Source organism: Sceloporus occidentalis, unplaced genomic scaffold (genome assembly GCF_023333645.1).
Source record: "Sceloporus occidentalis isolate IW3139 unplaced genomic scaffold, rSceOcc1.0.p SCAF_1, whole genome shotgun sequence".
Classification (NCBI taxonomy): Eukaryota; Metazoa; Chordata; class Lepidosauria; order Squamata; family Phrynosomatidae; genus Sceloporus; species Sceloporus occidentalis.
Window position 1 is genome coordinate 91,560,998 of NW_028316981.1, and position 22,881 is coordinate 91,583,878.

Genomic DNA, 22,881 nt, shown 5'->3' on the forward strand with positions numbered 1-22,881 from the left:
CATCACTGTGCTGGAAATAGTTATCCAATTAATTTGCTTTATTGCTTGATGGGGTGGGTTTGCTTTCTTGGGTTATATAAACCATATGTAAATGTACACTTTCATTCATCACAAAAAAGTCACTTCTGTTGTATGTATCACTTTTTTCAATAAAGCTGTTACTTTCAAAGCACAGTCTTTTGTTGGAAGAGGGGGGCTGCAAGCAGGAGCCTGACAAAAAGTTCCAGAAATATATTAAATTATATTTAATAAACATGTTATTTGTTCAGGATGACCACACCTAACAGCTGGTCACTATGCCAGCTGTAGGGCTTGAACATAAAAGTTAAAAAGATAACACTTACAAAAGGAAAAGTGTTATACAGAACTTGGAGGAAGTGGATCATGATCATAGCATACCCTTGGGAAGAATGGGGGGATTCTGAGGTGAGTGTCTGGAACCATCCCTAATTTGCTTTTTCCTTCTGGGCAGGAATCATGTGATTCTTCAGATACAGTTGGACTGCAGTTTCCATCAGCCCTAGCCAGCATAGCCTGTGGGATGATGGAAGTTGCTTGTTTCACATCAAAGCACTATCCTTTTCAGAAAAAAGCAGCCTGAAAGACAGATTCCCTTACAATCCTGAACTAGTTACATTTTTCTTAGCTCATGCTGCTCACCTCAATGGCAAATCACATGCTTTGCACACAACAGGTTCCAGGTTTCATCCCTGAATTTCCACTTACTAATGGTAAGGTCTGCTTCCTGAAATCCCAGGGAGTTCAGACAATACTGTGCCAGATAGATCAACTGTTGTTAACTGTCCTTGAGTTGATCCTGACTCATGGTGACTCTGTGGATGAGACATGTCCATGATCTGTTGTCATCCACTGCTCTGCTCAGATCATGCAGGCTCAGACCCATGGCCTTGAGTCTATTTGGCATGTGGTCTTCCTTTCTTTCTACTGCCTTCTATCTTTCCTAGCACCATTGTCTTTTCTAATGATTAATTCCTTCTCATTATTTGGCCAAAGTACAACAGCCTTAATTTAATCATCTTGGCTTCCAGAGAGGGTTCAGGGTTGATCTGTTCAAGGATCCATTTGTTTGTCTTCTTGGCCATCCACGATATTCTCAGCACTCTTCTCCAGTAAATGGGTTAAATTTCTTTTTATGACTTTCTTCACTGTTCAGCTCTCACATCCGTATATGGTGATGGGGAATACAATGACTTGAATGATCTTTACTTTAGTGTTCAGAGTTCAATAAAGATAAATAGTGTGACGTATTTTCAAGTCTTATTTATTTTTAGGTTGTAAACTGCAAGGCTTTTTTTCATATGGTATTTTTAGTTTGTTAATTCATGTAAAGTTCAAGTCTGTTTAGAGACTTGTCAGCATCTGTTAAAACTCTGAGGGTGCATCTACATACTATAGAAATAATGCATTGCAACACCACTTTGTATGCTGCAGTGGCATCCTATGGAATACTGAGATTTGTAGTTTTACAAGGTATTTAGGTTTCTCTGCCACAGAATGCGAGCACCTCACAAAACTACAAACCCACGATTCTGTAGGATTGAGCCATGACAGTTAAAGAGGTATCAAACTGCATAATTTTTACAGTATAGATGCATCTTCATTTTCAAAAAGTCACTACAATTTTATTAATGGAAAACAATAGATATAAAAATAAATCTCACTCTCACAAACCTCTTCCTGGAGCTTTGAATTGGTCTTCTCTAAGCATTCTATCTTGGCCTGAAGATCTCCAACAGTACAACTGTGAGAAAAGATAACCAATAACTAATTAATTAAAACTATTCCTATGTCACCCCAACTAAGAAATCTAAGCAACAACTAAGATTGTGTTTTTACAAGTTTTTTTTAAAAAGAAAGGGTAGAATATGAATAGAATCAAGCAACCCCCGGTTTTTATGTTTCCACAGTTTTAAGTATATTTATGAAATAATGTAGTAGAATGCAAAGGAGTATTAGTGGATAACAGGCAGAAAGAAAGAAAAAAATTGGTGTGGAAAAAAAGATACACAGTTGGCAGAACCAGGTACTAGAGAAGAAGATCAGGATGGTGGGAGGAAAGGGAGATCTTCATATTAACATTTTGATTTTCACACACTAGACATAAACAAAAGAACTTTAACCAACAACCCCTACCTTAGATGGCGGTTAAGCTCTTCCACATAATGTTTCTGATCAAGAACAGCAGTTATTCCTCCATCTCTGGTTTCAAAAGAAAGATTTTTTTTCAGAATTGCCAGTTCTTTCAAGGGCTACATTTATATTAGAAAAAAAAAGACTACAAGAAAACATGACAAGCTTGCATTACAAGATTATCAGCAAAAAAAACTAGGAGGAAAGATATATCTGAATTAGCCATTAGTTGTAAGGGTGATGATCATATATAATAACTGTACTTGATATATAATGATTATTTTAATTGTTAAATTCATAAATCTTTTTGTATTTTGTTATGAACACAACATTTGTGTATTTTACATGTATTTTGTATGTATGTATTGTAGTTCTATGCAAAGACCTTTGGTCTAAAGCAATAAACTTGACTTGACTTGCATTACAAGATTCCAAATGCTTTTCTGTTATATGTCTCCAGTATGGTCTCAAAAAGATGTGGTTCAGATAAAAAGAAAGAAAAAGAATGTTTCCTGCAAAGAATCAGAATCAGCCTGACCCAGTATTTGGCATCAAAGTAAATTATGACTGTCACTGCAGCAAAAATAACTTTCTTCAAAAGAATAACTATGTTGAGAAGACCTACTACATTACTGCTATCAAAAGACAGATATCACATGAATATGTCAAGATACAAGGAAATTAATATTTCTATTTTAATTACAAGGTGACATATTAAAATATGCAAACCCATACTAAATATACAAATCAACGGTAATGAATTTGTGCAAATTCAATTAAGGGTAGAGATTCATATCAGCAAGCAAAAAACAAAACAAAACAACAACAACAAAAAAACAACCCTGGGTTTCCAACTCTTATATGCTGTTAATCATCATATTATTATGGAGGCACTTGGAAACTATTTGTTTGGTAGAATCAGTAGAAGGAAATGGAATGCTATACAATGCCCTTGCTTGTGATTCTCTCTTCTCTACCTCATCTCATGCATTTTAACTAATTTCTCCCATTCAAACCCTGGAACTAGAAGTCCATACAGTTGGGACAAATGTGGGCATGAAAACATTTGTATTTGACAAAGTGATGCATAGTTCTGCCCTAATGTGGGCATGTGAATTATCTACCTTTTCACTTTTCACACTGTGCAGAAGAAATCTGCACAAATTACCACCCCACCACTTTTTAAATAGATGCCACATTATGCCAGTACAGAATGGATGATTTTGTGTGTGTGGATGTTTTGGTTTTCCCTCTTAGCACAGCATCAGTTCATTAGGTACAACAGGAGTGGGTGGAAATGAATGGGCTAATACTCATTAGCTCAGCCAAAATGAATGCAAGGATCTCTAGAAAGAGGAATTAGGTAGAAGATGTGTTGTTATTGTTAGGTGCCTTCAAGTTGATTCCAACTTTTGGCAACCATCTCATAGGGTTTTCTTGGCAAGATTTATTCAAGATTTATTTATTATTGCCAACTGTTAAGATGAGAGACTGTGACTTGTCCAGGCCACACAATACGAATCTATAGCTGAATGGGGATTTGAACCTTTGTCTCCCAGCATCCTAGTCCAACACTCAAACAATTACACCATGATAACTCTTAGGAAGAAGAAGCCTGCTGTTAAATAGATTATGGATGGGACTGAGACAAACAACCCCAACTGCTGAAGAGCTATAAAACAGAATTATGTTGTTAGAAGTCCTGAAACCAGAACTAGTATGTTAAATTTATTCTTTACTCCTATTTATCTTTCAGCATCTAGTCTAGATTTCATGCCTCTCTGGAGGAGCTAGATAAAACCACTAAATCAATTAGACCCATCCCCTACACATTTTCGCACATTTCTGTTTTAAATACTCATTAGGAATAAAAGCTCATACATACTCTTTGCCATTGTCACTGTTTTGTGTATCCTTTAGGTAAAGGGAAAAATCAATCACTGCAACCTAAAAGGAAAAGTTAGATTTATTATACAACTGAATTAACACTGCAGCCAATGCCCTGATAGGATCAGCAATTCTTTCAGATTCAATAATGTGAGAAAATAATGTGTGGGGAAAGAACTGGTGTGATAATATGGATACCTGTTTTTAGATAGCTATTATTATTCCAGCTCCTTTCTAGGAACAACTCATCTTCATAGCCTCAATCAGACATCACATCAATGGATTTCTTGTTTAGTCAATATAATCTGACACCACACACTTCACAATCAAGTCCTTAGCCATCTTAATAATAGTTGCTGGAGACCAACCAAATCAGTAAAAGACTCAGGAGGTATGGCTAACTCTGGCAACAACTGGATTCCTAGGTGAAGAACTTTCTATAGATATCTTATCTCAGGGGTCTAGCTAGTGAGGGCAGGGGAATAAGGGCATTGTCCCTTCAAATAAAAACTCCAACTCTCTAATTAAATTTTTCTTCAGTTCCCTATTTTCTACTATTATGGAGAGCGAGATGATGAAAACTGTTCACACCTAGAACTCTTAAATGCACCAGATTCCATGTGATCTTGGAAGCTAAGCAGAGTCAACCCTGTTTAGTACTTGAATGGAAGATTGCCAATGAATACAAGTGCTGTAGGCTGTATTTTAAAGGAAGGAACTGACTATTCCTTGCCTAAGAAAACCCTATGAAATTCATGGGGTTGCCATAAGTTGACAGGTGACTTGAAGGTGCGTGTACACGCACACACACACGTGTACAGTTCGTCAATTGTTGCTAGTGTGCTGCTAGGTGTTCTGGTCATTTTTCAAAATTCACTGGAAGAATTTTGGAGTTTTACATATGCTTCAATATTTCATAGATAAAAACCAGCACATGTTTGGAGGAATGTGGTCAAGATGGCAAAAGTTCTTCATAAGGAAGAACACACAGGTGAGGAGAAGCTGCAGCAACTTGACTGAGATGAGAGGCCTAAATACCCCAAATGCAAGGATCCCATATGATTTTGGCAGCTAAGCAGGTTCAGCCCTGATTAGTACTTGGATGGGAGGCCAAAAACTAATATTAGGTGCTTTAGGGTTGTTTTTCAGAGGCGGGAACTGGGAGAACCACCTCTGAGTATTCCTTGCCAAGGAAACCTTATGAAATTCATGGGGACACCATAAGTCAATGGGAAGTCTGAAGGCTCGCAAGCATGCGTGCACACATACACACACAGAACATTTACATTTGATGCATTCACATTTTTGGTAACTTTGCCTGCTCCTTTTCTTTGAATGCTTAAAATGTATTTTTGAATGCTCAACTGAAATTTTAAGTTACTGTAATATTTGAAATTTGGGTACTGAAGGAAAATTTTGTTTGAGGAGGCAGAATTCAGACCCCCCACCCCCAAATAGGTACACCCATTTTAACTGTAACACACATAAATATTAAGGCATTCATATAAATTATTATTATTAAACTTTATTTCTAAAGCGCTGTAATTATACACAGTGCTGTACAAAGTCAGTAAAATTAAGAAATATATAAAAGCCTGCCCGAGGCGTACACTCTAAAAGTAATAACAATTGGATAGAGGAGTAGATAAAATTACAATATAGGAAAGAAAAAACAAGTTTAAAAACATCAGATATAAAAGCAAATTACATCAAACATAATACAGTGGGTCCTCGCCTTACGCGGGGGATCCGTTCCGGATCCCTCCGCGTAAGGCAAATTCCGCCTATGCTCGAGCCCCATTGGAAACAATGGGGCTTGTGCGCGGCGGCGCAGGCAGGGCGCAACGGGCGTGCGCGCCCATTCAATTGAATGGGACGCGCCGCCCCTTCCGCCTTGTGCGCGTACGCTGAAGTCTGCGTATGTAAAGACAGCGTATGGCGAGGTTCCACTGTATATACATGTGTAACAGGGCTTCTGACTCTTAACAGAGAGGTATCTCTTTATTACAGGTGGGGAGAGTGCAACCCTGGAGAGGCATGCAGCTCCCTATAGGTTTTTTGTTTGTTTGTTTTTTGGTAGCCCTTGACCTCACCAGACTTCCCACAGTGTCCCTTTTCTGGAACAAATTATTGCACCTAGGAACCTCCAGGCTTTAAACAGGGGGTTCACCAAGTGCAACTTTTCTTCACCATAATGTTCCAGAGATAGGAAAAGCCATATGTTAAATCCTTCCTCAATTTAGTTTCAGCCTACAGGGGTGTGAATCAGGAAAGACAGCCCTTAATTTAAAGGGGTGGTTTTCACCTGGGAATCCAGATCTTCTCCTTTTAAGCAGAGGTTTGCATCAATGACATTCAGACCCACCAAAAGACCAACTATCACAGCTCCTTCCTCTTCCATCATCAAGGCATCAGGCTCATAAAATTCACTATAAAATAAGAAAGACAAATATTATTTGGGAAAGTATATTATTCTCTACCACAATGGAAGTTTTACTTAAAGACAAATTCAGTTCAACTGTATATATATACTGTACTATCAAAAATACCTTTTTAATTAAATCTTGTTGTGAGCTTCCTTGAATTCCACTTTTGGGGGAAATGCAAGATAGTTATAAATCAATAAACAAAATTAATAAAGGTCATATCAAAATCAGTGCCTCCATTTATATTCTAAAAACAAACAAGGAGTTGGATCCACAATATACACATCATCCATCAGACTTTTTCGCCTGGCTGAATAAAGGGAGGAAAGGGTTCTCCTTTTCCCTTATGCTTCTGAGAATCTGTTTCAGAGATGTGAAGGATCCTCTGGAACGGGGGTGGGGGGGTGGGGGGGAGATGAATCTCTAAAAGTAACCCCCATTTCCAATTTGTATGTATGGTTGTGAAAGCTGGAAAGTGAAGAAAGCTGACAAGAAAATTAACTAATAATTTCTACAGTTATTGTGGACTGCCAAAAAGACAAACAATTGGGTCATAGAGCTACTCAAGCTTGAACTCTCCCTAGAAGCCAAAATAATTAAACTGAGGCTATCACATTTGAGAGTGTTATTACACAACATGGCTCATTAAAATAGATAACACTTGGTGAAGCAGAAAACTGTAGGATAAAGGGGAGAACAGACAAGTAGACAGATTCAGTTAAGGAAGCCCGCAGTCCTGAGTTTGCAGGGCCTGAGCAGGGCTGCTGATCACCAGGGTACTTGGAGGTCTCTCATTAATAGGGTTGTCATAAGCCAAAGCTGATGTGATGGCAATTAACAACAATAAAAATTCAATTTCACCCATAAGTGTGTTCTGAGCAGATCTTTCCTTCACGATGTGCCTGTTGGCAGAATAAATCTCACTGAACCATTTAAATGCCTCTTTTCTCTGTGTGAGAAAACATGTCATTCTGGAACAAAAATATGACAATACCTCAGCAAATGTTTGTGGTCCAAGAGTATTTTCAGGTAGTCTGCCAGTTTCTTTTGCATCACAGCAAGGTAAAGCCAAGCTCTGCCTCTTCCTACTGGAGTCCTACAATTGCACAAAACACCAGATATCAAACATGTGGAATCACTCAGCACATAAAAAGTATATTTAAGGTCTGATAGCACTTATATTAATTTAATAATTAGTAGTCAACTAATTAATAAATACAAGGAAAGACAGTAAGTCTTAGAGGAATGGGCCCAAATAGTTAACTGCTTCCAACAGGATATTCCAATAAACTGTTGTCTTCTGCTGGAAATTATTCTTTGAAGAAGAAGCAGTTCATGCTACAACTGTCAGATCAACAATTTTTGACAATCTTAGCTGGAGCTCCACTTGCTAAAAGAAATGAACCAATTTCTAGCAGAAGATAACTGTTTATATGGGAAAAGCAGTTAAATAATTGGGGCCCTTTCCTCTGAAAGATATTGCTTTTCATAATTGTTTTGGTATTAATAATTTATGCAATATAATACCTTATTATAGATGATTTAAAAACATTTAATAAAGGGAGCATGGACTAATCATTTATTACTAGGAAAGTAATCTGTTCAGGGATGAGCAACTGTTTACTCAAGAAACGTATCTTACTGGGTTCAATGTATCTTTTTGCCTTAGGCATGCTAGAATACACTTGTCCCTCCATATTTGCAAGGGTTAGGGGTACAAGACCCCCGTGAATATGGAAAAACAGCAAATAACAAAAACACCATGTTTTTACCTGAGAGGACACCTCTCTAGGAATCTCTAGGTCCTCCAGGGCAACTCTGGTCAACGTCTGACAGACACTGACCATAGAACTGCGTTGGAGGAGCTACAAAGGCCTAGTAGAGTAGTCTCTCTAAGAATCTCTAGGTCAGGGGTAGGCAACCTGGCCTCTCGCGTGAGGGTGTGGGGCCTTTGGCCTATCAGGAGGAGGCGGGCAAGGGGGGGCAAGCGGCGGGCAAGGGGGGCAATTGTCTATAGAAGCCTCCAAAACATGCATTTATATTAACATTTTTAAAAAAATCAGCAAATTTTTTCTCATGTCCTCCATTTTTGGGGAAAAGTGTCCTCCATTTGAAAATTTTGTCCTACATTTGGCCCGGTTTGTTTGTTTGTTTATTTATTTATTTATTTAAAAATGTTTAATTATTTAATTTTTGGCTTTGGCCCCCCAGTTGTCTGAGGGACAGCAACCCGGCCCTCGGCTCAAAAAGGTTGCCTACCCCTGCTCTAGGTCTTTCAGTGTGAGTTTTTTCATTAAAGTTGATCATTGAGTTTCATTAGAGGACCTAGAGATTCCTAGAGGGATCATATTAAATAAATCCGTGAATAAACAAATTCACAAACATCAAAACCACAAATATGGAGGGATGAGTGTACTTGGTAGTAGCACCTGACTGGCCACGTTTTGGAGCAATTACAAAACCTGATGGATCTTTGTTCTGAATTATTAATACAATTTTGACAGTCTCAAATGTAAAATATTAGCATTAAGTGAGAAATATAAATAGGGTAGTCATTAAGTGCCCTTCTTTTTTAAAAAAAGAACAAAAAGAACAATCATTGTAACTCAGAAGTTATTAGCTCATCATCTGATTAGTCTAGCTATTTCAGCCCCTAAAATATATGATAGCATATAATGACTATAAAATGTTATGGTTTAATTTCAATATTTTGTTCCATTATTAACTCCAATTTGAATCTGTTTCAACTCACTTTAACTCTGGCAGATTTCTGACACTTGTTGCTAAATCTGATGCTTCTGGACAAAGCTTCTCCACCAGTTCTAAAGGTCCAAAGAAGGATTTGGTTTGCCCAATAAAACTCTTTTTAGCTAGATAAAAGGCAAAAATAAGTATTTTATTTAAAATCAAAGCACATGAAGCAAAGGGCCTGATACTGAACAAAGAGTGTTACACTCCTGCAGACTGAAAGAGAGAGAAGAAGGGGAAAGCAAAACAAAACAGGGGAAAATCTTCAGTCACAGATTTCTTAACACATTTTGAGAATGGGTAGGGAGAGCATTTGTTATAGGGACAAGGTGGTTTGCTTACTCTTGGGCATTCAGGTGTCAGGTTTATTTTACACTTCATATTCAGCCTGCAACCTAATGCACATAAACCCAGGATTCAACCATCCTGAAAACAATGGAATTTATTTTAAAGTACCTATCTTTCAGTCTATTTAAGACTCTTTTAAAAACTCTTGGTTGCAGCTATATTATTATAAAATCTTTTGGCACCAGAAAAACATTCAGTTTTAAGAAGACTGTTGGTCCAGTGTTAGTTGTTCAAGGTGAGTATCCCTTATCCAAAATGCTTGGGATCAGAAGTATTATGCATTTCAGATTTTTTAATATTTGTATTTGCATGTGCATAATGAAACATACTGAGGCTGGAGAGAGACTGAGGAGGACCTGTGAAGTAACAAGAACCTATGTGTGGTGCTTGGCATGAATCTACACCTCCCACTATTTCACAGATACTTGCTTCTCTCTCCAGCCTGGCAAGTACAGATATATAGTTCAAAACATTTTGGATTTTGTTTGGAATTCTAAATATGAGATATTCAACCTGTATTTGCATACGCATAAACATGGATGAAGTTCAGAAGCATCTTTAGTCTCATATATAACAGCCTCCACACACTTATAAAATAGGCTTTACAGCATTCAAAAACAAGGTTCTTCTGTAGACTGGCTATTAACTTTTATAGATGCCTGATGATTAAATATGTAGCACAGTTAATATAAATTTGATCAAACAAAGAAGGCACACAACAACAAAAACAACAACAGTGATAAAGACTGCTCCTTAAGCAGACGTGACCACTTTTATATTTGAAACCACATGCAGACTAAACCAGTAATCAAAGAAAACCCACCTTTAAGTCCATGCTTGAGACAGTGCTCCATGACCACAAAGAACTGTTGCAGGGGAGGGAAGTCAGAATCCAAAGTCCTGCCCAGACTCAAGGCTGACTGAATTAAGACTTTAACACTCAGCTTCATCATGTTCATGAGATTTGAACGTTCTTCCATCGTGTGGAATTTTGCTGTTGAATATATTATATATATAAACACACACACATATAAGAGGAACTGCAATAGCATTTTAAATTATCAAATTCCACAAATAATATCATTATTGTATGCCAGATTATGAGAATTGGGGGGGAGGTTGTCACAGAAAGAAAAAAAGAGATGCAACATTTATTTGCTTCCGATAGCAATTATATATTCTGCTGCATTGTTTGCACATTGTACACGGGTGCGGCCTATAGACATCTGGCACACTGTAATTGAAGTGCAGTCTTAAGAAAACCCTATGAAATTCATGGGGTCACCATAACCTGACAGGCAACTTGGAGGCACATGCACACACACTCAAATGACTAGCGAATGAATGTGAGAGAGAAATCCAAAGACGCAAGGAGCTCTTCAGAGTCTAAAACACTCCGAAATGGTGAAAAATGCACATCTGTTTACATCCTAATCTCTATAACCGGGGGAAAGGAACATGTTGGGTGCCACATTTTATTTCCGCTTCACATTCCCTACCTGCAAATGACTGCTACTGCTTCTCACTAATACACACAAAAGAGGTGAAGAGGAGGGTGATACTGAGAATCCATCCACACTGCAGAAATAATCCAGTTTCATGCCTCTTTAACTGCCATGGCTCCATGCTATGGAATCCTGGGAACTGTAGTTTGTTGCGGCACCAGAGCTCTCTCACAGAGAAGGCTGAATGTCTCAAGACCACAGTCCCCAGAATTCCACAGCATTAAAGTGGTGTGAAATGGGATTATTTCTGCAGTGCGGATGCAGCCATTGAGAATGTATCCACACTCCGCTCTGGGGCCACAAAAAACTACACTTCCCAGAATTCCATAGCATGGAGCCATGGTAGTTAAACCGGTACCAAAACGCATTAATTCTGCAGTGCGGACTCAGCCCCCCCCCCACCACCAATATAAGAGTGCTCAAGGCTGATAAGCCTCCCAGTCAGGGCTCCCTTGGGAGGCTCAAGAATTGACCCAACCCTTGAACCCAGTCCTCCTTGTTTAACCCCCCCCCGCACCTTCCCCATTGGTTTCTCACCTTCACCTGCGTTACCGGAGCAACAGTCCCCACCCCCTCGAAGCCCCAAAGAGAGGCTTCCCATTGGTCTCTGACCCTCTTCTGGCAAACCAATGGGAACTCCAGGTGCGCAAGTCCGCCGTCCCCAATTGGCTGCACTCCCCCTCCATCTGCCCCCCCTCCGTGTCCTGATTGGTTAAGGAGATTGTTTTTTCTCTATGCCACGCCCCTGCTTCGATTCTGATTGGACATAAGGCCAAATTGGCTTAGGAATGGAGAGGCGCTTTTGTAAACAAGATGGGCGGGGGAAGAGGAGGAAGTGAGGCTCCTGAGAGCGGCGCCATTTTGGTTGCTCGTCTTAACTGGGCCCTTCCGGTGGCCCTCGCCTCTCGTGTTTCCATAGCAACCCGCCGACCTCACTTTTTTGTGCCTTCCACTTATGGCGGCCCTGAGACAAACCTATCAGGGGAGGGGGGTTCCTTGGCAAGAGGGGGCTTAGCCTCCCTCTGAGGCTGAGAGAGTGTGACTGGCCCAAGGTCCATGCCCCAACCCTGGTCTCCAGAGTCATAGGGCCAAAACACACTGCAGAAATAATAACCCAGTTTGCGACCGCTTTAACTGCCCTCAGGGCTCAGTGCTAGGGAATCCTGGGAACTGTAGTTTATTGAGGCACCAGAGCTCTCTCTGGCAGAGAAGACTACATGTCTCACGAAACTACAATTGCCATAATTCCATAGCACTGAGCCGGGGCGGTTGAAGCGGCCTCAAACTGGATTATTCCTGCAGTGCAGATGCAATCTAAGGTCCAAAACGCACTGCAGAAATAATCTAGTTTGAGAGCACCAGAGCTCTCTCTGACAGAGAAGGGCAAAGGTTTCACTAAACTACAGTTCCCAGAATTCCCTAGCATTGAGCCAGAGCACTTAAAGTGGTCTCAGAGTAGATTATTTCTGCAGTGTGTTTTGGACCTAAGCGTGGTAACAAAGATGCAAATATATGCATCCTATCTGCTATGCTACAATTTCAGCTGATCAGCAGCCATGACGTCTGTCAGATTAAAACGGACGGGCAAACATATCACAGCCTCCTCCCGGCTTCTTTCAAGCCCCTCCACGCAATGACTCATTCATCATCTCAATTCTCAATCTAAAGCGTCTCCCCCTTCCCAGTTATTCTGAGGGCTTTCCATTTCCCTCGGGATCCCAACATCTGATTCAGATAACAGTCACTGTAAAATGCATGGCTGCCCCCAGATTATAGATGGCTTTTCATGTCATAACATTTTATTTGCTAACGACAATAACTGTTTGGATTTGTTGGACAGCTGTTTGTTCATTCATTTGCCCACTGGTTTCTAGGACATACAGTGCAGTTTTGCAGAGAGTGAGCTGGAGGTTGTTACCCTTGACCCAAGGTGAACATTTTAGTTTGGGCACTTTCAAAGTGTTCTTTTTAGCATGTTACCTTGCCCCACCAAGACCTGTTTTTGAATCACATGAACTGTGTTGGTGTCTGCCTTCAAGCCATTTCTTACTTAAGGTGAAACTACCATGGAGTTTTCTTGTCAAGATTTGTTCAGAGAAGGCTTACCATCGCCTTCCCCTGAGGCTGAGAGAGTGTGACTTGCCCCAGGTCACCCAATGGGTTTTGTGCCCAAGCAAGGAATCAAACCCTGGTCTCTGGAGTCGTAGTCCAATGCTCAAACCACTGGCCCTGTCTGCATGGCCCATAATAAAATTGTCTCTGCTATCAGGTTGGGAAAGGCCATCCTAAACACGGGATCTCATCTTACAAGCTGTTCAGTTAACTTTTGTTACTGATCTGCAACACTGTTCTATTTTTCTGCCCTCCCCAAACTGGACACTAATAATTTCCCTTTCAAATGTCTTCTCAAAAGTTTAAAGAGTGATCTTAAAGCTGTAAGAGCGGTTTGGCAATGGGACCAATTGCTTACAGAGGTGGTGGGGTCTCCTTTGGACAGCTTCAAAGAGGCTGCACAGATATCTGCTGGGGATGCTTTAGCTGAAGATCTTGCATTGAGAGCAAGGGGGTTGACTTGATAGCCCATAAGGCCCCTTCCAACTCGGATTTGATTCTAGGTGTTAATTCAGAGAGACAGCGTGGCATAGTGGTTTGAGTGTTGAACTAAGACCCAGGAGACCATGGTTTGATTCCCAGCTTGGCCATGAAACCCACTGGGTGACCTTGTACAAGTCTCGCTCTCTCGACCACAGGAAGGGAATGGCAAACCCCCTCTGAACAAATCTTGCCAAGAAAAGCCCATGATAGTGTCACCTTAGGGTTGCCATAGGTTCAACACTGGAACACACTCCCTCGGAGTGTAGTGGAGTCTCCCTCACTGGAGGTCTTTAAGCAGAGGCTGGATGGCCATCTGTCAGAGATGCTTTGATTTAATTTCCTGCATGGCAGGGGGTTGGACTGGATGGCCCTTGCGGTCTCTTCCAGCTCTATGATTCTATGATTCTAAGAAATGACTTGAAAACACACAACACACACACACACACACACACACACACACACACACACAGAGTGTTAATTTCAGCTAGAGCAGCAAGAAGTGGCTGGCTATGAAGATCCATCAGTGAATCAAAGACAGAGGGTTCTTAATCAGAAATACAGTCAGCTCTCCTTACCCAAGGATTTTTTTATCCATGGATTCAACTTTCCATGGCTTGAAAATACTCCAAAAATATACAAATTCCAAAAAGCAGACCTGGATTTTGCTATTTTATATAAAGGACACAATTTCACTATGCTGTTCTACATAACGGGATTTCAGCATCCATGGATTTTGGTATCCATCGGTGGTCCTGTAACCAAACCTCAGTGGATACTAAGGGCCCAATGTATTTTCAATACCATCTTGGCATATGCAGAATGTTTTTTCCCTGCACAAATGAGTCAGTGCATACTGTCACTCTTCTCACCCCCTATCAGGAAGAATGATCTGCAAATAGACAGAGCACATGTTTTGCTCATTTAACTCAGTGGGAGTTAGTTCAGAGTAGATTTTGTTGTAAAACAAAAAGACAGTCAGAGGCTGCAAATCCAGACATAGGGAGGAGGGCATGGGTTTAGCTCAAAAACTCTTTTGGCTCCAGACTAATAGCTCTGTATTTACCAAAACTTTCAAAGTATGTGACCCACTGAAGCAGATAATGGATGGAAAGCTGGGGGGGGGGGGGGGGAGGAAGGACAGGCAGAAGCCAAGAGAGGAAGAAAAGGGGAGGCTGATAAACACTTTTCAAGTGCATAGCAAGACGTAATAAAAACACTAAAGGATTACAAAGGGGCTCACTGCAACTCACCCCAAATAACAATATACAACAGTATACAATAGAAACTAGGACAACATGAATTGGAGGAGGAAAACTGGTAACACTGCCTCCTACTCCCTAGAAAGACATACAGGCCAGTGTGTATACAGCACAGTTTTTGCAGGTCTAATGGCCAAGCAAAGGAAACAACCCCCCTCCCCATTTCATGCCATGTCATGACTCATTTTTTCCTTTCCTTTCTTCAGTTGCTCCTCAGTCCCAGCTCTTCAGTTGTTTTCTGATGGATCACCCAAATCTTCTTTATCTCTTTCTCTTTTTTGAGAAACAGCAAGCATATCAGATTGTTTACCAAGAGATCCATGCAACTGCCCTTCCTTCTAATCCCCTAATCCTTCTCCTTGGCTATTCCTGTTTTACTGAATCTGCCAGAGGAATATATTAAAATACAGTGTTATTTATTTTTTAGTTAATCAGCAAATTTAGTGAGTGTTAGACTATGACACAGTGAGACCAGGTTGGCCATGGGAATCCACTGGGTGACCCTGAGCACGTTACACCTTCTCAGCCTCAGAAGAAGGCAAAAGCAACCCACCTCTGAATATTTCTACGACAGATTTACCTTACGGTCGCCATAAATCAGGAATGACTTGAAGGCACATAACAACAAACACAGGATGAAAACCCCCCCACAAAAAATAACAACAAACTAACCAACTAATTATTTATAATCTCTGCTGCCTTTACAAGATACAGTTTAGGCAACTCTGAATTATAACCATTTTGAGGATATTGGTTTCCCAATTTTTAAAACAAATCTGATTGGACATGCAGTATATACAAGTATTTACTAGGCAACATGTGAATCACAGTTCTACTCTGAAAAGGCAATACTTCAAAATAGTTTACAGCACAATTTGAGCCAGACAGTGAGTTCTGTATTCTTTTTAGGAACCAGCCAGCATGTGTGTTTATTTATTAATGTTTCTGTTTCCTACTTACTGCAGCTATATCTTGTATTTCAGTGTCAGCAGCTGGAGCTCTTAGAAATTTTAAATTACAATTTTCATAATTATTTTAATATTATAACACCCCTCCCCCTTATCTGTATCATTTTAGTTAATTTTGTGAGACACTTTTGAGTCCCAGTTTTGGGGAAGAAGATAAGACTTAAATCAAGTAAGTACAGAAATAAATAGGTACACTTAAGTTTCCCACCAATGACACTACCTTTCCATGGCAGTGGGATTGCGTACTCCTGTGAGGCAAGAGGCTTTGCTGACTGCAGCAGTGTTGCCAGTAGGATCTTCCAAGTCAGGCTTTTGCCAGTCTAAATGGGCCAAACAAGTACTGGGCAGCAGTAATAGTGGAGGATGACACTGGTGGATGATCTCTCAGAGACAGCGGCACCGTAGCTAACACTTGTCAGTACTGTACAGAAGGAGGCATGGTAAACCCCTTTTGAATGTCTTTTGCCACAAAAACCCTATGACAATCCAAAATGAAACAAGAGCTAGTGCCAGAAGATGAAACTCCCAGTATTTTTTGAAACTATTGGATGACATTCAATGAGCTACTGGGGTAAACCAGAGGATAACTACGAGTAGCACTGTAGCTAATGATGCAACTGGACTCAAGCCAAAAGGATGTCCAGCTGTTGACATGCTCAGAGGCAAAAGGAAAGTCCAAAGCCGCACAACACATATTACAGGAACACAGAATGTGAGACGCATGAATCAGGGGAAGCTAGAAATAGGTTGCATCTGCGCTGCAGAAATAATTAAGTTTGACATAGCTTTTGCTGTCATGGCTCAATACTATGGAATTCTGCAATCCGTAGAATCCCATGATTCTAATAGACAGAGCCATGACAGTTAAAGCAATGTCAAATTTCATTATTTGTGCAGTGCAGATGAGGCCATAGTAAAACAGGAAGCGGAATGTATAAACATTGCACTACAGTTGTCCCTCTATATCCACAGAATTTTATCAACAGATTTGAGAATCCATGGTTTGAAAATATTCCAAAAATCATAACTTCCAAAAGACAAACGTTGATTTTGCCATTTTATGTAAGGGACACCATTTTACTATGCCATTGTATTGTATTTAATGGGATTTGAGCATCCACGGATTTTTGGCCTTGGAACCAAACCCCAGTGGATACCAAGGGCCCACTGTACTTTGTGTGAGTGATGGACAGAAATGGGACATTTTGAGTCAGATAAATGCACGGTATTTTACTCAGAAAACAAGTAACTAAGAAGAAACAGAGTGACATTAATGGTGATGAGAGATGTTGCAAAAGCAGTCAAAGGCTATACTGCAATGTTTGACTGAGGTATATCAATACGACTCCAGGAAAAACCCATCAGTATAACCATAAACCAAGTTTATGCTGCGCAGCAGCGTCGCACAGTTTGTTTGCTGCGGCGCTGCTGCAGAGCAAAGAGAGGTGCCTCCCTGGCGCCTCTTTTTGGCGGTCTGTACCCCGCCTATAAGAACTGGCAAATGACATCTCGGAGCCATTGGCAATCTATCTTTGAAAACACCTGGAGAACAGGAGAAATCCCAGCAGACTGGAGGAGAGCAAACATTGTCCCCATCTTCAAAAAGGGGGAAAAAAGGAGAATCCCAACAATTATTGTCCACTTAGTATGACATCAATACCAGGAAAGATTCTAGAGCAGCTCATAAAACAGAGTCTGTGAGCATTTAGAAGGCAAAGCCATCATTACAAAAAGTCAACATGGGTTTCAGAGAAAGAAGTCATGCTAGACAAATCAGATCTCTCTCTCTCTTTTATAAAATTACCAGCTTGGTAGGTGAAGGGAATTCTGTGGATATAGTATATCTTGATTTCAGTAAGATCTTTGACAAGGTTCCTCATCACATTCTTGCAGACAAGCTAGTAAAATGCAGACTAGACAATGCAACTGTTAAATTGATTTGTAATTGGTTGACCAGCCAAACCCAAAGGGTGCTCAGCAATGGCTCCTCTTCATCCTGGAAAGCAGTGGGTGCTTCAGGGTTCTGTCTTGAGCCCAGTGCTTTTCAACATCTTTATCAACGACTTGGATGAAAGAATAGGGGGTATGCTTGTCAAATTTGCAGATGACACCAAATATGAGGAGTAGCTGATACGCCAGAGGAGAGGATAAAAATTCAAAATGACCTTAATAGATTAGAAAGCTGGGCCAAAGCTAACAAAATTAATTTCACCACAGAAAAATGAAATGCACAGATATAGAATGGGGGATTAGAACTCTGGTCTCCAGAGTCCTGGTCCAATACTCAAATCACTACACTACACTGCTGAAGACTATATTGCTTAGTCTTAAAAGTGCCACAAGTTTAGTCCTTTCTGTTCCAAGTCTCAGCTTGGAAACATATAATAATCACCCTGGAGCATGGGGCAGAAGCCAAATAAAAAGCATTTCAAGAGAGGGAGACAATTGCGCCTAGAGTGCCGAAGCCCCTTCTTGAATAGGCTTATCATGGGATGGAAGGACTTTGCAGGAAGGGACTCAAAGTCCAGGGTAACCAGAGGTTCTCCTTTCCCCATACCTGTCCTACATTCTTGCCAGGAGAAATTCCAAAACCTCCTTTGTTTTAAGCAAGACTAAGAAGCATAAACTTACATTTATATTAATGTTTTTAGCTTTTATTTTAAAGTGACCTACATGTTGCAGTGGTTTGAACATTGGACTATGATTCTGGAAACTGAGGTTTGAATCCCGGCTCGGTTGTGAAACCCATTGGTTGACCATGGGAAAGTCACACTCTCTCAGCCTCAGAGGAAGGCAATAGCAAACCCCCTCTGAAGAAACTTGCCAAGGAAATCCCATGATAGGGTCGCTTTAGAGTCCCCATAAGTCAGAAATGACTTGGAGACCATCTGCCTTAAAGGAAGCAGTTGTTAGACCGCTTCTGAAAAAAACCTTCCCTGGACCCCCGGACATGAAAAATTATAGGCCTGTTTTCCATCTGTCATTTTTGAGTAAGGTGATCGAGAGGGATGTCGCTCTCCAGCTCCAAGTGGTCTTGGACGAAACCGATTTTCTAGATTCATTTCAAACTGGGTTCAGGACAGGATATGGGGTGGAGACTGCCATGGTCGCCTTAACTGATGACCTTCGTCTAAGCATCGACAGAGGAAGCGTGACCCTGCTGGTGCTATTAGACCTCTCAGTGGCATTTGACACAATAGACCACGACATGCTCTTGGAACGCCTGAGAGTTAGGAATTGGAGGCACTGCTTTGCAGTGGTTCCGTTCCTTCCTCTCAGGTAGATTCCAGAGGGTGATGCTTGGGGACAGCTGCTCTTCAAAAACAGAGCTTAATTGCGGCATCCCTCAGGGCGCCATCCTGTCCCTGATGTTATTCAACATCTACATGAAGCCGCTGGGAGAAATCATCCGTAGACATGGAGCGGGGTGTTATCAGTATGCCGATGACACCCAAATATACTTCTCCATGTCTTGGTCATCAGCAATGACGACAGATGGCATTTCTCCCCTCAGTCAATGTCTTGTAGCAGTAATGGACTGGATGAGGGAAAACAAGCTCAAGCTGAATCCAGACAAAACGGAAGTACTTACGGTAGGGCCCCCCCAAACCAGGTATTGGGCCGCAACCTCCAGTCCTAGAGGGGTTCACGCTCCCCTCAAAGGACTGTGTTCGCAGCTTAGGGGTGCTTCTCGACTCATCGCTTCAGATGAGAAATCAGGTGAATGCAACGGTCAAGAGTGCTTGTTATCAGCTCCGGCTGATCCGTCAGCTGCGCCCTTTCCTGGAACGGGGTGACCTCAAAACTGGTAACCTCAAGGCTTGATTTTTGCAATGCACGCTACATGGGGCTACCCTTGTGCCTAGTCTGGAAACTTCAACTGGTACAGAATATGGCAGCCAGATTGATTACAGGAACAACTAGGAGTGACCATATTACACCTATATTGAAATCACTCCACTCGCTGCCTATTCGTTTCTGGGTACAGTACTAGGTGTTGGTTATTACCTTTAAAGCCCTCCATGGCTTGGGCCCAACCTACTTAAGGGATCGCCTCCTTCCGTACAATCCGCACCATACCCTCAGATCCTCTGGGAGGAATTTGTTGCAGTCCACAAAGACCAGATTGACGGCGACCTCCCAGAGGACTTTTTCTGCAATCGCTCCCACTTTATGGAATGGCCTACCGGACGAGATCTGTCAAATTGCCAACCTAGAGAGCTTCAAGAAAGCGGTCAAGATGGATCTCTTCCAGCAGGCCTTCCCGGAATAGAACCCGGCCATGTAACGCTCCCTCCACAGACATATAAAAGCAAAGACTCTGCCCACCGTTATTTTATTATCATATTATTGTTTTTAGATTTTATCATTTGTAATTTTAATGGATAGAATTGTTTAATCCTTTTTAAGGGGGGGATTGTATATATAGTATTTTTTAAAGGTTGTACGCCGCTTTGATTGTGGTAACAAAAATTGGGATATAAATTAAAGTTTTATTTACTTATTTATTTATTTATTTATATCACAACAACAACTTGAGAGTAAGTGTGATATGCAGTAGTTTGAGCACTCTGGAGATCAGGGTTTGAATCCCCATTTGGCCATGGAAACCCACTGGGTGACTTGGGTAAGTCACACACTCTCCACTTCAGATGAAGGCAATGGAACTTGCTCTTGCTCTTAAGAAACTTTAAAAGACTCTTCTGCCGCTAGAAGCCAGCATGGTGTAGCAGTTTGAGTTTTGGACTACAACTCTGGAGACCAGGGTTTTATTTTCAGTTCCACTGTGAAATCCTCTGGGTGACCTTGGTCAAGTCACACTCTCAGTCTCAGAGAAAGTCCATGGCAACCTCCTTCTGAGGAAACACACCGAAAATTCTATGATGCCTTTGCCTTAGGGTTGCCATAAGACTCCAAGGCACAGAACATCCACAACCACAAGTCCTCTTTTGCAGTGATGCCACCTGGTTATCCCGAAAGCCACTCTGAAAGTTTCCCTTCTAGACATGCTAAAAAAAAGAATAACCTGGGTGTCCTGAGCCCCTGCAGAAAAGTTTTAATTATTCCTCTTAACTTTGGTATATTTGAATGTAATTTTATAATGTTTTTAGATGATCTTAACAGTTCCAAATGTTATTGTAATTTTAAAAAATTGTCTGTGATCTGCCTTGGGTCCCTTCTGGGAGAAAGATGGCATACAAATAGAGAAATAAAGAAAGCAAAGGCCCCCAACCTGCGACCCCATAGTAAGTAGTAGTAAGTGTAAAGAAGGGTCATACTTTGTTTGGCTGGCTATCATTACTGAGTGGTTGTTATGGGTATCTTAATGTCATTTTATACTCTTTTTAGATAATCTTGACAGTTTTAAACTTTATTGCAATTTTAAAAAAAGTGATCCGCCTTGGTTCCCTTCTGGGAGAAAGGCGGCAAACCAATGAAATAAATAAATAAAGCAAAGCACCCCTCAACCCGAGCCCCCAGAGTAAGAGTAGCACAAGGAGTAAAGAAGGGCCATGCTTTGCTTGGCTGGGCTGTCCCTGTTGAGTTGTAGCATGGGTATCTTAATGTCATTTTATACTGTTTGTAGATGATATTGACAGTTTTAAACTTTATTGTAAGTAAAAAAACAAAAAACCCACACACATGTGATCCGCCTTGGGTCCCTTCTGGGAGAAAGGCGGCATAGCAATGAAATCAATAAATAAAGCCAAGCCCCTTCCCGACCAGAGACCCCATAATAGTAAGCGTAGTAGAAGAAGGAGTAAAGGAGGGCCCTACTTTGCTTGGCGGGGCTGCTGTCACTGGAGGCGGGCTTGGGCATGAGTCCTACCACCAGGGCTGCAGAGGAGGACTTGAGGTTCTTGGCCAGGGAGAGGAGGGGCGAGGACCAGGCCCCCTCCTCCGGCCCCTCGGCCTCCCCCGAGCCCTCCTCCAGGGAGCCCCCCTCGGCTGCTCCTGCTGCTGCTGCTGCTCCTTCTTCCTCCTCCTCAGCCATCTTGGAGGCGGCGAAGTCATATGACTCCCTCCCCAGCCAGGAGCCAAGGGTTCCCGCCCCAGCCCTGGCTCTTTTCCCTGGGGCACGTCCTCGATTTCAGCCCCCTGTCCGGGAAGGGGTCCCAAGTGCCCTCCATTTTCTGCCACATTAATATAAAGTGCTTTTAGCTTTCCTTTGGTCAGGTCCTCCATTTTTTCTTGCATTTCCTACATTTTGCAGTGCCTTGCCCTCAGGGTGACCAGGCTTGGTCCTCCTTTTCCAGGACTTGTCCTCCATTTCAGGCTCCTGTCCAGGAGGGCCTCCAAAGTGTCCTCCATTTTGGGTATGACTAAGAAGAAGCATGGATTTACATGTCTATTAATAAGTGCTTCTAGCTTTTCTTTGGCCGTGTCCTCCATTTTCCTTGAATGCCCTACATTTTACAGTGCCTTGCCCTCAGGGCGACCAGGCTTGGTCCTCCTTTCCCAGGACGTGTCCTACAAGTATATTTCCACCTTCTGTGCATGAGGGATTCCAAAGTCCTCCATCATGAGCAGGACTAAGAAGCATGGATTTATCTACTATATTATAATGTTATGGTTAGTTTTGCCTATTAGGGAGTCTTCTCTTCCTTCCCTTAGGCCCTAAACAAGTTTCATTCCTTTTCATTCCTTTAGGTCCTAAACAAAGTTTAGGATATTGTTGTAAAACAGTGTACTAGCAGTGTGGAGATTCTCCTAGCCATTGCCTCAGTGTTTTCTGTGAACCCCCCTATCCTCTTTTTCCTGGACATGTAGTACATTTCCACCTTCTGCCCAGGAGGGATTTCAAACTGTCGTCCATCCTGAGCATGACTAAGAAGCATGAATTTACATTTCTACGAGGGCTTTAGCTTTTCTTTGGTCATGCCCTCCATTTTTCCTTTACTTTCCTCCATTTTGCAGTGCATTGTCAAAAACATGGGTCTACTTCCTCATTCATCTGAGGACCCAGGCTGGAGTCTAGGAAAACTCATGCGGC

At 41.4% G+C, this 22,881-nt stretch overlaps 1 protein-coding gene across 3 annotated transcripts in view; it reads right to left on the bottom strand.

Moving 5' to 3' along the window:
- RUFY1 (RUN and FYVE domain containing 1) overlaps window positions 1–21,881 on the bottom strand; it is a 39,345-nt gene extending 17,464 nt beyond the window's left edge. The window contains exons 1-8 of one of the 3 annotated variants that reach the window (XR_016281680.1): window positions 11,603–11,975; window positions 10,384–10,554; window positions 9,217–9,334; window positions 7,459–7,560; window positions 6,344–6,467; window positions 4,037–4,098; window positions 2,155–2,220; window positions 1,693–1,762 (exon numbers count right to left, since the gene is read on the bottom strand). Coding sequence is in view for 2 of the 3 variants with exons in the window: in XM_089529146.1 (XP_089385272.1) it covers window positions 1,693–1,762; window positions 2,155–2,220; window positions 4,037–4,098; window positions 6,344–6,467; window positions 7,459–7,560; window positions 9,217–9,334; window positions 10,384–10,554; window positions 11,603–11,666 (777 nt within the window). In the remaining variant the exon portion in view is untranslated. Of the gene's footprint in view, window positions 1–1,692; window positions 1,763–2,154; window positions 2,221–4,036; window positions 4,099–6,343; window positions 6,468–7,458; window positions 7,561–9,216; window positions 9,335–10,383; window positions 10,555–11,602; window positions 11,976–21,665 lie in introns of those variants that run through there. The other 2 variants (XM_089529158.1, XM_089529146.1) reach the window with 2 other exon arrangements.
- Window positions 21,882–22,881: the final 1,000 nt, after the last annotated feature.